This window comes from Panthera pardus, unplaced genomic scaffold (genome assembly GCF_024362965.1).
Source record: "Panthera pardus isolate Hobbes unplaced genomic scaffold, ASM2436296v1 HiC_scaffold_6, whole genome shotgun sequence".
Taxonomy (NCBI): Eukaryota; Metazoa; Chordata; class Mammalia; order Carnivora; family Felidae; genus Panthera; species Panthera pardus.
The window spans coordinates 84,602,948-84,619,493 of record NW_026526991.1 but is presented as its reverse complement, the minus strand read 5'-3'; the positions used below and the strand labels follow the sequence as shown (position 1 = coordinate 84,619,493).

General features: G+C 36.7%; 1 protein-coding gene across 21 annotated transcripts in view; it reads right to left on the bottom strand.

Annotated features, from left to right (window-relative positions):
• SOX5 (SRY-box transcription factor 5) overlaps nt 1-16,546 on the bottom strand; it is a 1,011,059-nt gene that overhangs the window by 13,794 nt on the left and 980,719 nt on the right. For all 21 annotated transcript variants that reach the window (XM_019452504.2, XM_019452503.2, XM_019452501.2 and 18 more), the window contains one exon: nt 1,628-1,736. In XM_019452504.2, coding sequence (XP_019308049.1) covers nt 1,628-1,736 — 109 coding nt within the window. The remainder of the gene's footprint in view (nt 1-1,627; nt 1,737-16,546) is intronic.

The window sequence follows — 16,546 nt, the reverse complement described above, 5'->3', positions numbered from 1 at the left end:
TCTTTCTTCATACTCCTCTTCCTTTCTTTTCTCAATTAGAAGGAATAGGAATCAACCAGAATTACCCAGACTTGAAGACCTCTATAGCAGCAAACAAAAACACAGCATACCTGTTGGTGGAGTTTCTCATTATTTCTCATTCATAGTATGCTCTTTGGTCTGATGAAGATTGGAAAATATTTTGCATACACAAGCATGACTGAATTTAACAAATAACAGCAACAAAATTGTTGATGTTTTAATGCTGATTACTATGCTTATATTTTATCATGCTAATACAACTTAAAATTTATGAAATGTCTTATTACCAGTCATTGTCTTTTTTATTGACATAAATGAGTGCTAATATATGGCAACATCTTCCTAAAATGGGTTTGTAACTAGCAAATGATCATTTGCACATCTGCTTTTTCTTGTTCTTACACCTTACAGCAACATAAGCAATAAAATGAACATAGTGTAACTTCATCAAAGCTAAACAAGCTCTTTATATGTACTTAGGCTAGGTTTATCTTAAGCAAGTGATGTGGAAAATAGAAGGAAATGATTGGATCCAACAGGCTAGGACAACACTGACTTTTGTTGGATATCCAATTGAATAAGATTCATTTTGATAAAATTATCTGGCTACATGGTCAAGTTTGGCTACTTTTGTAGCTGGTGCAGAACTGGACTTAAAGGCAGAATTGGGGGCCAAGGTACAGAGTAGACAACTAAGTATGTTGAGGAATTCACGGCAATCCCCTCTGTCCTAAAGTATGCTTCCTAATGGTTTGCTCTGGTGCAGACTTTTCTACATGCAGGGAACTTCCTGTTCAATAGTAACACATTTGAGGACAGTGCTCTTAAAATGCGTGTTTGGTACTTGACACTGGAGGGAGGTTCCTAGCTGGGGCTCAAGGTGAGAGGAATAACACTTTCTTCTTTTTCTTTCTTTCCTGTGCAATTAAAATTAGGGTATCAATTTCATTAGTTGTCATTTTGGATTTTAGAATGTTCAGAAATGATGCAGACAACAAGAAGGCATGTGAGGAACGCATGAAGCTGTAGCTGGCGTTCTAGTTGGGTTACAGAGGGTAGGGATGACACCGGACTGTACAATAGACAGTATAAGAGGGAAGTGTTTCAAAATGGAAAAAAAAAAAAAAGGCTCAGTATCCACTGAGCCTTGTATTCTGGTCAGAATCTTACAAATGACAACTTGAAAATGAGCAGATAGATACAAATTTCTGAAAAGTTTGCTGAAAAGAAATAGGGAAGTGAGACATAGATTAGACAGTGACTGTGAGTATTTGCTTTAGAATTGTGCCATCTTGAATCCAGGATCTGCCTTTGGTACTTACAGCCTTGTTATGTTGGGGGAAAAAAATGATTCAAAATTCCCAGGGGCCAATCTCTTTATTTTCAATAGTATTTACTTCACAGGTTGTGCTAGAAATTAATGAGATGATTTGTGCAGAACACTCAGCAGATTGTTTGGCACATGGGAACTGTTCAGTACACGTGAGCTCTTATTGTAATGATCAGGTATTAGGCAGCTGTCTTACATACTTTTTAGTAGTTTTAATTGACGCTAAATAGACACTTCTGCACACTATTGGTATATATATGAATAATTTTCACAAACCATCAGAATCTCCACTCATATTGAAATCCATCATGGCATGGCTAAATTTTCCTTCTTCATTCTGTTTAACTGCCAGTTGCTGAGTCAGACTCTCCAGTGTTGTTTTTTCCTTAAAAAAAAAAAAAAAAAGAAATTTATAATGAGAGCTCAGTCTGGAAATTATAATTATTCAAAGACATTTTTTTCTTGGGCCATATATAATACATTAACTCCTGGGAGGGACGGGATATTGATTTATTCACCTTTGCACATTCAGCACATTCTGCTGAGATAACTGAAGCAAATGATGAGCAGGGTTTTTGAAGGAACTCTGATTCTTAGAATCCCCTAGATAGTCTTGGCATTTGGGTTTGGTATGCCTAAAGGGTATATGCTGGGATCCCTGGAGACAATCTTCCTGAATTGTAAAATGTGCAGAGTAATTTCATGAAAAGCAACCTGTTTTGCACCATTTGGAACGCTCTATTTTTAGCCAGACAGTAGAAGTATAGGAGTGGCATGGGGCCCAGAGAAAGTCTTCCAATAGTCAGGTGACCAACTGATAGAAACATAATTCACAGTAGTGCCCTCTGGTTGCCATCTCCCTAAATGCCATCTGCATTCCTCATGCAAGGGTAATGAAGACGTTTAAATATTCATTGCTAATTGCTTGTCAAGTCTCTGTACATTCAATGTGAGTGCCTGCTACTTGGACCACAATTTGATTTGGATTGCTAAGCCAAAATATTGAGTTGGCGAATTATTTGAGATACAAATACACCAAAATTAGATCTGCAAAGACATCAAGTCATTTAAAAGCATGCAGGGCATGATTTGAATTCATGGAGAACATGGCATTACAAACAAAATTATTGTCAAGGAAAATATAATGCTTAATCTAAACCACATGAAATACTAAACTACTTCCAATTAAGGAGTTGGGTGATTTTATGAAAAGAAAAAGCATACAATGAAAGGTTTACAACTTTTCTAGCACTTTCCGTCATTGCTCTGAGGATGATTTGGTTCCAAAACAGTTTTAAGGAAAGCATCTATTGGATTTCATAAAATTTGGTCAGGTTTATTTATAATTATTTACCTCATTTTCTGAGGAACACAGTCATGAACTGTTCAAATGAACCTGTATACTGCGTAACAGATATTGACACAATAAATCATCAACTATTTAGGACAATTGTATTATAGGTAAAGGGTCCAACTAATGTTCCCACCAACAACCATTAGGGTATTCAAATTCTTAATGTAGTACATGCTTTATCTCTACAACATCTCTCACAGTATTACATTTATACATACTAGAGAAAAATTCTTTCTAGTGGCCTTGGAGCTCCTATTCATCAAAGGCTGTACATGACTTAGTAGAAATAATATTTTTAATTGTCAATTAGTACAAAACACAGCAAGGAAATTGGAAACAAAATAGTTGGTATCAACTCTAGTTCTATAGGATTATATAGTACTAAGTTGAGATAAATGATATATTTAAAAATGTAGAACCTGATCCAATATGTGTGAAATTGGCATTTTCAGCTAATTTCTATGTTCTGGATTTCTTTTGCTGAGAGAGTCTGCTGTATATATTCAGCTGAGAACAGGGGCACCAAGGACACCAGCTAAACAGATCCTTCATAGTAAATGTAGCCATTAAAATAGAAGACAGTTACATTAAAAAAAAAAAAAAACCTACATTCCATCAGCATGATCTGATAGTCTGCAGTCAATGAAGACTTTACTGCACTATCTTTGGGGAATGTACTAGGCATGGATCACCTCTCAGGTTTTGATTTAATGGTGTATAAGGTAATAATGCTACATATTTTAGACAGAGTTTTCCATTCTGAAGCAAAGTCTTTTAAGAAGAAAAAGCAAACTGAAGGCAATCGGAGTAGAAAAAGGATGAAATGTTAAGTGACTTCAAATGTTCTATGTTGGGCTGTGAACCTTGTGCCATCTTACCAAGAGGCTAAAATTAGCAAATGATGGGTAGGAAAATTGCCATCAGTTTTTACAGTAAGTAACCTCTAACCATCTACCACTAGAACATGCAGTATAATAAAATTATTTAATTAGTTACCCAAAATGGAATTTACAATATTTCTCAAGAGCAGGTCAGTGGCAGAGAGTGGAAGTTAACAGGGTAAACTGTCTTGTTTTTGTGACCCTTTGCATAGCCGATTCCCTGACATGTGAACAGGAAAATGAGACATGACTAGAGAAACTGGAGAATGTGTGGTGTGCCTTTAATTAAAACACCTTAAAATAGGATGTACATCAAAATGGTAACACTTGCACATTTTAAAAACCCTCACTGACAATGAATTGAGAAGACTTTAAGGAACTGAGGTAAGGGGGATATTACAAAACCTAAGTGTTTATATGGTAAATATGTAGCACTATATAAAAACACAGTGGTTACATGGCAAATAATTACCACATAATTCCATATGAAAATTGATCCTATAGTAAATAAAAGTTTATATTCCGCTCTTATGTATAGAGATACATATAAATCATTATGTGGCTAGGAGTCTAGGTCATATACTGAAACATCAGAAGAATGAGTTGAATTTAAAAATAGTTCTCAAAAGGGGTGCCTGGGTGGCTCCATTGGTTCAGTCTCTGACTCTTGATTTTGGTTCAGGTCATGTTCTCACGTTGGCCTCTGTGCTGACAGTGTGGAGCCTGCTTGGGTCTCTCTCTCTCTCTCTCTCTCTCTCTCTCCCCCTTCCCCCCCCCCCCCACTCTCTGTCTGTTTCTGTCTCAAATAAATAAATAAATAAATAAATAACTTTTAAAAAACAAAACAAAACAAACAATAGAATAGTTCTCAACATTTTAAATTCAATCTATTCAGGTATACAGGAGGAGAAAGAATCAGCCAAATGTTATAAAGCACAAATGTTGGTACACTGAGAAGATTCCTCTAGTCCTGTTCCTTCCAATGCCACCATTCCCTGGTTGTCCCCTCTGCATTGTCATGTCTAAAATTCAATGATTTGCAATTCTGTTCCTTGGGTCAAATCTTTCTCTTCTTAAAAGTCTCTTTTCAAATGTGCCAATATTACTCAAACAGGTAATATTTTGATTCCCAAAGTCCTTATAATTAATCTTTTCTAAAAAGAGGCAGCTGAAACAAATCAAGCAGTTTGATATCAGGTACAAAAGGGATAAATGGGAAGATGCCAAAAACAGTAAAACTCAAGAAATTGAGTTTGGGGAAGCAGAAAAAAATGCTGATTGGCAAAAGTGATAATTGTTCCCAAACTTAGACTCTTAGTCCCAATTGGTTTCAATAAAAAACAGATTATTCAAGAATTTGTACATAAGAAGAACACCTCATGTCCCACCCCCGCCCCAGCCCCCGCACTGCCCCACTATAAGATCAGTGTTCTTGAACACATATCCAGTACAGCACTTTTACTTTACTGCCCTTCAATACTATCTAAATGCTGGTCTGAAACTGACACGATTCACTGGTCTTCTCTCCCCTACCTTTTTTCTATCAGAAACAAAACAAAAATGAAAGAAAAATAAACACATTTAAGGAAATACTTGCCAAAATTCTGAAATGCTCTGAGTAATCTCAGAGGGTGCAAACATATTAATTACTACAAATTAGTCCAAATAAAAAGGCTTGAGGGCATATAAAAAAGGACCAAACAAGATGACCTATATGCTTTCTCTCTTGAATAAAGCTAGCAATTGGATAACAACTAGATTTCTTTTGGAAAGATGATTCCCACCTGGCTAATCAAATCTTAGACAATTATGCAGGTTTACTGATATCAAGGGGAAACATTAGGTAAAGTCTGTTTTTACTTGAAAAATCTTCTGATCCTATGTTAAGTTGAAAGAGGATCTGAATGAATTATATCTCATCTGTAGAAGAAAATAAACTTTTAGATCACATAGTTTGTTGGGATCAAATAAATCAGTAAAATCCCGCCTTCAAAGAACTATTATTAATATGCTAATATTCACTTGGGCAATTTGGCAGCTGGTCTTGGGCTCTGTGGCTTTTTCAATTGACTTGCATAGTAGAAAACAACACATTGTAATGTTTGTGCATGACACCAGGCAGTGGTGGGAATCAACAAGGAAAGCCAAGCAATATCTAAAGAGATGTGAGCAATGACTTGATTAGAAGTAGTCAGCAAAGATCTGTATGTTCTGAATGGCAAAAGACCATAGGGATTTTTTTTTAATGTTTATTTATTTACTTTGGGAGAGAGAAAGGGAGGGAGAGAGAGTATGCACACTGCACACATGTGTGAGAGTGGGGGAGGAGCAGATAGAGAGGAAGAGAGAGAATCCCAAGCAGGTTCTGCACTCTCAGCACAGAGCCCAACAGGGGCTTGGTCTCATAGAGCATGAGATCATGATGTGAGCCAAAATCAAGAGCTGGACACTTAAGCGACTGAGCCACCCAAGCATCCCAAAAGACCCTCGGGATTAATGGGAAATATTTGAAAATACAGAAAATGACCCATATAGAAAATAATGGGCTTGGGGACCAGAAACATCACATCTTAACCATACTATGCTCTACACATTAGCTATGTTATTTTAGACAAATCAATTATCCTCTCTGAGTCCCAGAAACCCTAAAATGGGGTTTAAATATAACAATAGATTCTCATCAGCTTAAAAAATGAAGATATATATGCTTTTAATATTAGGGAAAAAAGTCAATGAGGGAAATTGAAAAAATAAAGATTCTTTCTAGCATGTATGATTTACAGGAATAGTTCAATATCAGTATTAAATAACTTGTCATGGTTATGGTCTTTTATTTTCTTTTTTTTTTTAATTTTTTTTAACGTTTATTTATTTTTGAGACAGAGAGAGACAGAGCATGAACAGGGGAGGGGCAGAGAGAGAGGGAGACACAGAATCCAAAGCAGGCTCCAGGCTCTGAGCTGTCAGCACAGAGCCCAATGCAGGGCTCGAACTCACGGACCGTGAGATCATGACCTGAGCCGAAGTCGGCTGCTTAACCGACTGAGCCACCCAGGCGCCCCATGGTCTTTTATTTTCTATGGCTAGAGCAGTGGACAAGTACTCATTTAAAAGAAGAATTTTGGTAACAACTCTAAAAATTGTTGAGATTTTTTTTCTCATTCCTCTTGTCCATTATCTACAATGATGTATTTAATCTTTTTTATTTTCCATTTGATGCTCAGGCATGATGGCTTATAAGTCTGGTACATACTTAAATTGAAATTTTCTCCTATTCCATTACTTCAACTTATACAGAAAATAATTAAAAATTCGCCATTTATGAAGGCTCAAATGAACATTCTGTTTTGGTATTTCACAGAGCAGTCAAGACAAAACAAAAAAACCCACGAAAACTCCATTTTAAGAGGTGGTGAATATTTCCTTAGTTACCTAATCCAAAATTAAACAATGCATGAGTAAATGGTTCCTCTATTACTCCTTGAAATTGGGATTCATATAAGGTGATGAGCTTTGCTCCCCAGCAGACACACATAGACAGAAAGAGATGGGCTGTGGATCAGCTATCATAATGGACATCCCTGAAATAAAGCTCACAAAGCTATAAAACTCATAAAAAGCACATGCATGAAATGACAGAATAGAGTGTGACTGTCAAATGTTGACTCAGTAACAGTTAAACTCCTTCTGGCTGCACTTTTTTTTACGGTCTACTTCTATACTAATGACACAGGAGGAAGAACGAAACAAAAAAGGTTTTTAACCCTCCAATTATGTGAGCCTCACAGACCACCAAAGAAGATGAAAGATTATTTATAATGTCATAATGATTTATCAGTTGGAGATTTTTCTCATAAGCTTAAGTAAAATATAAAGAAATAATGCATATGTCTATCCCCTCAACCTTTCAGTTTCACCCTTGCTTACTGAGAACACTGTTTTTGTAAGAAATAACCATCCACCTACATAATCTAACAGCACAAATGGGAGAAAAGGCTTTCTTGCAAATTGTATATAAATTATATACAAATACATACTCTCTCTTTCTCCCTCTCGCTCTCTCTCTCTCTAACACACACACACACACACACACACACACACACACACACTTCTCTCCAAGACTAACAAAAATGCAAATTGAAGAAATCACTCACTAATTTTACTCTGGCCAAATGTAAATGTATCCACTAGGATATTCCCAGACACGTTTACTCTGAAATCTGGTATTCCTTAGGAATATTTTCCAATCATTTTCTCCATCAGAGAATCAATCATAGAGATATGTGAGCAAAGGGGTTGGAAAGGTCCATAAATGTCCTCTAATCTAGTTATCTACAAAATCAGCCTTATCTAATCTTGATGCTTTCTTTTTCTAAATTCAGAGATTCCCCTAGTGGAGAAAATCATGCATCAGAACACATAATTTTGTTCCACAGTCTAATTTCCTTTTATGAAATTTGGTAGCCATCTTCATGAAATGTTTCCTAAAGCTAAGTATTTATTTTAATAAATATTTAGCCAAATAAATATTTTAGCTACATTTCTTAGAAACTTAGTTTCATCAGGCAATCTGATCAAATTGAAATGTACTGGCAGATCAAATTTTCTTTAAAAAGTATTGTGAAGTTGTAGATGGAATGGTTTTGAAGGAAACACAGTTAGTATGAACTCAAGTCTTAATATACACGAATAATTTTCCAAGACTTGTAGATGGAATTGATGAATGCAGATTTATGATTTTTAAATAATTGGTTTTAAAGCATGAGAAATATTAGGAAGCTAATGACAAATAATTCTGTTTTTCATGAAAGAAGAGAGAAATCTGAGGAACAATGACCTGAGCAGTTAATGGATATTCCAGAAAAGACAGAGCTGATGGTTATAAAAATTAGCTAAGAGCAATTAGTAGAGGATGTAGTGACAATAAAAAACGAGTATGGATTCAGTAACAAAAACAACGTTATAACGACTTCAGTTTATTTTTCTATAGGAATTAGAATGTGGACCATGATGCTCGATGGCCATAATATTTTGGGCTTTGGATTATGTTCCTATCAATCCCCTTATTGTCATGCTGGAGAAGTTGCATGGGGCCGATGAAAAAGAAAGTTGAATGAGGTGGGAAGAGCAGATCAAAAACATCTGTCTTTAAATATCTTAAGAATTAACTTATTTAAAAAAAATCAAGGCCTGGTATTGTGAGAAAGGGATAGAATTTGGTCATACGTAGTCAAGAGATACAACACTGACCAATGGTTTTAAGTTATCAGGTGAAAGATAATGAACCACAAAGAGTTGTCTAATAGTCACAAGTCTCTGTCCATTAAATGAGCTGCTCAAGATGTAAAAAAAAATTTCCCCTTTCTGGAGATTTTCAAGTATGGGCCATATGACCACCTGCCTAGCATATTAAAAATATGGAAGAGGAAACGCAACATCAGATGACAGGTTGGATTCAAGGCCTTTTCATTTTCTTTCAAACCTGCAATTCTACATGCTACTTTACTGGACACTCCCTAAAATAAAACTAAAACAATGCGACCAATGTATAAAACTATAAATATTTTCTCTATCCATAAATGACAGTTTCTTAAAAGTTTTTAAGTTTCAAAACTTAAGGGAACTCCACTTATAATGGAGAAACCTGCAATCATTCTATTATAGTCAAGGAAGATATTGCAAATTATGAAAAAACCTTGAGTTATTGAGGTATATTTTGTGAAGAGACTGTCAAATAGCAATCAGACTTACTGATTCAGGTACTTTGTGAAAGACACACTTATGTACCCAAATTCAACATTACTAATTTAGCCCTTAAAACTGAGTAAGTTTTAAGGAGAGAGGAAGAAGGTGCTGCCAGAGAGAGGCAGAAGGTGCTGAGGCCTGGGGGTGTAACGCACAAAAAGGCCACTCAAAGCAATCTGCAGAAAACAAATCAGTCACAAAGAAGGTACACAGGAACACTGCCATGGCAAAATATTGGCCCTGGCTTATTTGTCACAGTTGTGTTTATGGCGTGTACATGTGGAGGAGAGAAGGCAGAAGAAGAAAAAAACTAAGAATCAAGTTTTCAAATGTTTGTGTATGTGGTCAGCATCCAACCAAAATCTAAAAAAAAAGACTTTGTTATATTTCAAAGCAGGGCAGATATAGACACTGTGCACACCGAGTTAAATCAAAAGGGTCAACATGAGAAAAACAGGAGGCCAACAAAGAAAAATAATAGAATTTATAACTGACACAGGATGTCCGGTAGGTGGGAGGGCAGCATAGATGTAAACAAAAACCTGAATATTGTCTTATATTAATTATTCTATAAACAATGGATAACTCAGTTATTGAGATACAGAAATGTACAGACAGAATTTTTCTCTTTAATTTTTCCATTTCATGGAATATAAGCTATAAAACTGCTAGCATTCTTATGACTGTAGCCTCAGTAGCCAGTAGTTACCTCAGTTAAATAAATACAATTGGACTATTGGAAAGAGTCATGGCTTGGTCCAGAAAGGCTGGGTCTGACAAATAGAAACGGGCACATCGGAGTTATTGTTCACTTTTCAATTATCTGTGGTTGTTTCAAGGGAAGGGAGAGAAAAAGTACAGATTAGAATGGATATTTAAAATTTCAATTTAATAAACAGCTAAAACTTTACATGTTTTATCAGCACTGCTTACGAGAAGCAAAATAAATAAGATGGAGCATGTTCTTTTTGTTTTCTTTGCTCCTCCTCTTGTGTGCGGTGGAGGAAGAGAGACCCAGGAAGGGAGCTGACACAGGAAAAACAAAGTAGTTAGAAGAACAATGTATGAATTGTGGAAATGGTGGTTGCTTAAAGGAGATTTTTTTTTTAAGTTGATCTATTATTGAGAGACACAGAGAGACAGAGCATGAGTGGGGGAGAGGCAGAGAGAGGAGGAGACACAGAATCCGAAGCGGGCTCCAGGCTCCAAGCTGTCAGCACAGAGCCTCACGCAGGGCTCGAACTCACAAACCACGGGATCACGACCTGAGCCGAAGCCGGACTCTCAACCAACTGAGCCACCCAGGCGTCCCTTAAATTAGATTTTTTAATAAAGCCTCAAATCATACTACATAATACATATGACCAACACTGGCCCAGGAGCTAATCACCAGGCAGGGTACTTTCTTGAACTTCTTCAGCCCAGTCCATTAGAAGACAGACTGAACTTTAAGCCACAAGACCTTGGTTTAAAAACTGATCTTCCACTGGAATTCCTGTAATCTCCAATCTCATTTTTATTCTTAATTAAAATTTTTTTAATGTTCAGTTTATTTTTCAGAGACTGAGAGAGACAGAGAGTGAGCGGGGGAGGGTCAGAGAGAGAGAGAGGGAGACACAGAATCCAAAGCAGGCTCCAGGCTCTGAGCTGTCAGCACAGAGCCTGACGCAGGGCCCAACTCACAAGCCATGAGATCATGATCTGAGCTGAAGTCGGACGCTTAACCAACTGAGCCACCCAGGCGCTCCTCATTTTTATTTTTAAAATAAAGATGGAATACTGTTCTGCTCATATTACAGTATGAGACTGAAAGCTGATGTGAAATCACTTGGGAAAGGGTAAAGCACAAAATAAACATCAGTAGCCATTATTATTTCTATGACTCATAAACAAGTCTTTCTCATTTGTGGGGGAAAAAAAAGAGAAAAGGTATGATTGAAAAGATCAAGGAGATCCTTGAAATACATGCTAAATTCAGAACATTTTCCTCATAATTTTTAATCTTATTTGGTAGTTTGCAATACACGACAATAGAGAATACAACACATCTAGTAAATATAAGAAGGTAACTGAAAAAAACAAACGTCTGTATTATTTCAGTGCTTTAATGTTTAAATGTCTCTAAGATGACTATTCCATCTTGGGGATGAGGAAAGGACCAAGGGAGAAAAGAAGGAAAGACCATTCTTAACAGATTTTTTTTTTTTTTTTTTTATAAAAAGAAAACGTCTGGTCCAACAACAAAAGTGATTCTTACTTTCCTTATGGGAATTTAGGAAAAATGGAAATGTGGGCACATGTATGTCAATTTACAACCCCATCACCTTGGCATGACTACTGCATTATTATTCTTCTAGCCTTTTTAACATGCAACATAGAAATATACTTTAAAAATATCTAGATCGTTCTCTACATGGTGTTTTCAAACTTGCTTTTTTCAGGAATACTATTGTAAGCCTATCATGTCTTTAAATGCACAGACAATTTCAATCATCAGAGAGGCCTGTGGGTGTCTATCCGAAAGCCCAATTTGGCATGCCCTGTGTGTCTCATTTTATTGGACCATCCTGCACTAACCCCTCTACCAGAATGATGTAAAGAACACAAGACTCTCTGTTTGAAAACATGCACAGCTTTTCTAGGCTTGAAAATTAAACCATAAAAAGTTTACTGGAAAAAAAAAACCTTTAAAAAGCTCCTTAAAAACTCACACCATAATTGCTCCCCACCAAGCGTGGGCACTTGCTAGCTGCAAGTTGTGGCACTGTGACAAATGTAGCAAAACTGAAAGCGGGCTATACTAAGAGAAAGAAAAAGTCTTCCACTGGCCATCTGTGAAAATAAGGCATGTGGCCATTAAATGCAGAGGCTGTAAATATACACAAACTCCATGAAGCAAATGGCAAAAAAGGACTAAACTTCAAGCTCAAACAAATCAAAATGTTTAATGCATAGTTACCACTGCTGGACGAAAACAGCTCTGATCTTTGCAGTCTGCAAACTCGGCATGTATTTCAATTAAATACCCCCAAAAAGAAAAGAAAGAAAAAAGAAAGAAATGAAAAGACACAGAAGAAAACCATCTGGAACAAAAGGCTATAGACAGCCCATACTCAATTTCTAGAAACAAACAGCCCCTTTAACTTGCACCAGCCTGTCGAGAATGTCGATTGGAATTATTGAAAGGCTGACATATAGAGTGATGGATGGGTGATGACATAATACCTATTCGCCTTTTTGTCATGGTCTTTGAAAACTGGCTGCTCTGTGCTGATAATATTCACTAAGGGGTTTTCCTCTCCCCTCCTGTCCCATAAGAAGTGTTCCCTAGCTAAGACACTCAGAATTAAGAAGGTTTTATGAATGAAAAACAAAAGAAAAGAAAACCTAAGGATCAAATGCCAACTTGCACACAAAAAGCTGGTCTAGATTTCCTAATAATCAGTTGCCTAGAAAGCAGTTCCCTATCCATTTTATATAAATTTTCAGAGTAGAGAGCCTCTAATTATAAAAAAAAGCAAGCATTCAACATCAGATTTTATGTATCTTTTAAAGTCATGGAATAATTAATATGCAAATGTAGAGATTAAAAAATAATACTTTTATAAAGAAATACTATTAATAATTTGTGTTACTGTAGTTTTTCCTAGACAAATTCCAACCAGCAGACTTAAAAGTTGGGGAGCTTTTTAAAAATCACACATGCGTGCTCACACACAACTCGGCGCCCCCCTCACCCCCGACCCCCAGGTAAAAAGCTCCTGCTTTGCCAGGGTGCGGTGATGATCTATCTCACTTCCTCGTGCAGGATTTACCTAACATGCCTTTCTCCTTAGTGATTTTTTTCCTCTAACCACTGAAATAGCTGGTTCTAATTTGACTTCTCTAATTCATTTTGACTAAAGGCAACATCTACAAAAGCCATCCATAAATCATTAATTAATTGTAGTATCTTCCACTGAACACAGACGCATGAGTTCCTTCACAGTCACTTTTTCAAAGCGTAACCTGTAATTCACAATTCCTCACATGCCTTGTCCTTATCTAAGGGAAGGAGCATGTGTTAGATAATGCTGAACTAGATACACTGTGTCAGTTTCTGAAGAGTTAACACTGCTGGCCCCATCCATCAGATGGCCAGCGAAGCATCAGGAAAGAATGATGGATGTAAAATTATTACAGGCCTGCCATCCGATACACTTACTGCCATTTGTAACTAATGCTGGGACTGACACACTTTTTTTCATTATTAAACATCCACATTAAGTCAACATTGGCCACTGTCATTTCATGTTTGGCACTCCGTTAAAGGGAAAGAAAGAAGTTGACAATAGCAGAAAAAGAGGAGGTTGTAATGGAAGTTTCCAAGTGCCAGGGTTATAAAAATTAACCTCTGTTTACAAATTAGTCCATATGATATTTGGAAAGTCTTCTCATGAGTATGACTGACAAGTGAAAGAGAAACTGCCATTGTTATTGAATAAAGTATTGTTTAAAATATACATTTTATTTGCTAAATTTTCACCTTATTCTATGGAAATTTGCAATGAATGTTCACAGAACCTCAGAAGGAAAAGTAAGGCATTTTGCCAGGTATTATTATTTGGAGTAATAGATGAATTCATAGCATGGGTAGGCATTTAGATTTCAAGTACACTGTAGGCAATTAATGTTTGCTTGGTGGATAAATTCTCTACCTTAAAAAACAGATGCGCACATCTGTAGGTTTATTTTTGTGAGTGGCATCAATTTTATATATGAAAGTAGGACCACAGTTGGCCTTAACATGTAGAAAGCATGTGTGACAACACATATTCATTGGTTTAACCTGTCACCTAAGCAACGTTTTCATGTATGTGTGCGCACATGCTTATGTGCGATTTAATTCTTTATGGACCACAGACAAGGTATGAGGCCCTGGGGACATGTAATGGCGCAAGAGCAAAAGTAGTTAGATGACCACAAATATAATATAATGAAAACAAACAGGTTTTATAAAGAAAATGTTTGAGAGCTTTGATACTTTTATAATGCAGCTGTGGCTTTCAATGGCCTTTTCTTACTCAATAGCCATTCTGGTCCTTTTCTTCTCTGTCAACATAATCTTTGATCTTAAGATATCCCTTGCTCTCTAGGGGGATAAGGTCTCTAATTCTGTTCCAAAATATCATTCCTGGTAAACTTAAGGCAAGTTCTCTTCCTTTGACCAGTAATTGTCTTAAAGGAATGCATAGGACCCATTTCTACCCAAATGAGATGTTTGTGGAAGTCAGCTTCAGGGGTGCAGTGAAACATCTCTATGTGGATAACGTAAGAAACACTCCAATGTGAATGAAGGAGGGAGGAAAAACATCTCTATGCGAAAGAGGCCTGAAAAGAGCAAAGAGAAAACTCCTTCTCCTTCCTGAGCTGGCATGGTTGTAGGTAGAGCACCAGTTTATGACACTAAGGGAAAAACTAAGCGAATCACAGAGATTTCAACCCTGACATTGCTGAGCTGATAAACTAACACCATGAACTGCCCACTCCAGAACTTCATTATGTGTTAAAAATGAATCGTTATTTGTTGAAGCTGTTGTGTTTAGACTTCCTGATGCATGTAATGAAACACATGTCTACCAAATACCACAGCATAGGCATCATTCTCCTAGGTTAACTACATTGGGGGTGAGGGAAATAAGCAAGGAAATTTCTGGAAATTTCTGCACTATTTCAAGTGCATTGGGTTTCTATTATACTAGTACTGCCTAGTGGTATCAGGACAAAAACTGAGGACTTTATGATTCCCTCTTAACTATGGCTACCTTCAAACACAAGGTCAGAACCTGAGTATGCAGTTGATCATATGGTCAAGACTGTGCCAGGCGGGTGCTAATGAAGCAAAGCAGGTGGTTTTGACAAGCCAAATGTATGAGAGTCTTTCTGATTCTTTCTACCTGAGAAGATTTTTTATTCATCCATAACACTAATCTGTGAAGAGCTATGTGATAAAAGATAACATTATCCGAATATGCAATCAGGCTATAATTAACCTGAAATGACAATTATAAATAACACTGTGTCCCAGAGTTTCCAAGAAACCTGACATACACAGTTTTTGGGTATGTTGACACACTTCCAAGAAAAGTAAAAAATGAAAAATCTTTTAGAAGTCTTCAATTAAAATGTGTTTTAGTAAAAATGACTTTCATTATGTGTTTTGGTGCATATTACTAGAAAACATTTGTCCCTATCTTCACACCTCTAATTGTTTTTACTACCAATTACAGCTTTTCAGAATTACGACTCTCTACTTGGGACAACCATGTTGGTCATTTGAAATGTGGAGAAAAGTTTCTGTGTATAAGGTTTGCATACTCAAGAAAACAGATCTGCACTGCGGATTCCAACTATCTGGGTCTCAGGTTGTGCTAATCACCTTTCGGACAGATGGGAGCGCCAGGCTGGATTTCTTCTCTTTTCCCCTTTCCTTTCTCCCAGATCCTTTCTCTCTTTTTTTCTTTTATCTCCCCTTCTCCTTACATCTCCCACACTTTTCGGGTTTTGGAAATTGGGAATATTGCTTTAGTGAGAGAAATGTCCTTTTGGGATTCAAATGGTATGATACAGTGCAGAAATTTACCATATATTCTGTTTATGTCTTTCAAACGGAAGCAAAATTCCAAACCAACTACTCATCTACCTATGCTTTGGCCATGGATAAAGCCAGGCAAGTATAAAAATCTATTAAAAAGGTAGGTATTAGGAAATTAACAACGGGATAGGCAAAGTGATGTCACTTTATGTGGAAGAATAAGCAGCCATCTTTGTCAACTCAGGTGCAGAATCGATCTGATATACCAAAGAAAATGGGTGGGGCCTTTATTCACTTCTTATAAGTAGGCTCACAAACATAAAGGTGCCATGACTGACAGTCAAAATAATAATTTGATTTAAACCATATACTTCATAAAGGCAGAGAACATACTTTCTTGTTCAAGTACATAATACCACCCCCCCATACACAGCAGGTATTAATTAAAGAACATAAATTTGACATTATCGCATTCCCAGGAGTTGCACATAGATCAATCATTAATATTGTAGAAATGACAAGCAAGCTAGTTCAATAGGAAAGGGCAAGCACAGTTAATACCTGCTTCTCGGGAGAGCTTCAAAAATCACACTTTCACTGTCAGGTACCAAGGAGTCATTCAGAATCGTCTGCTGAAAATA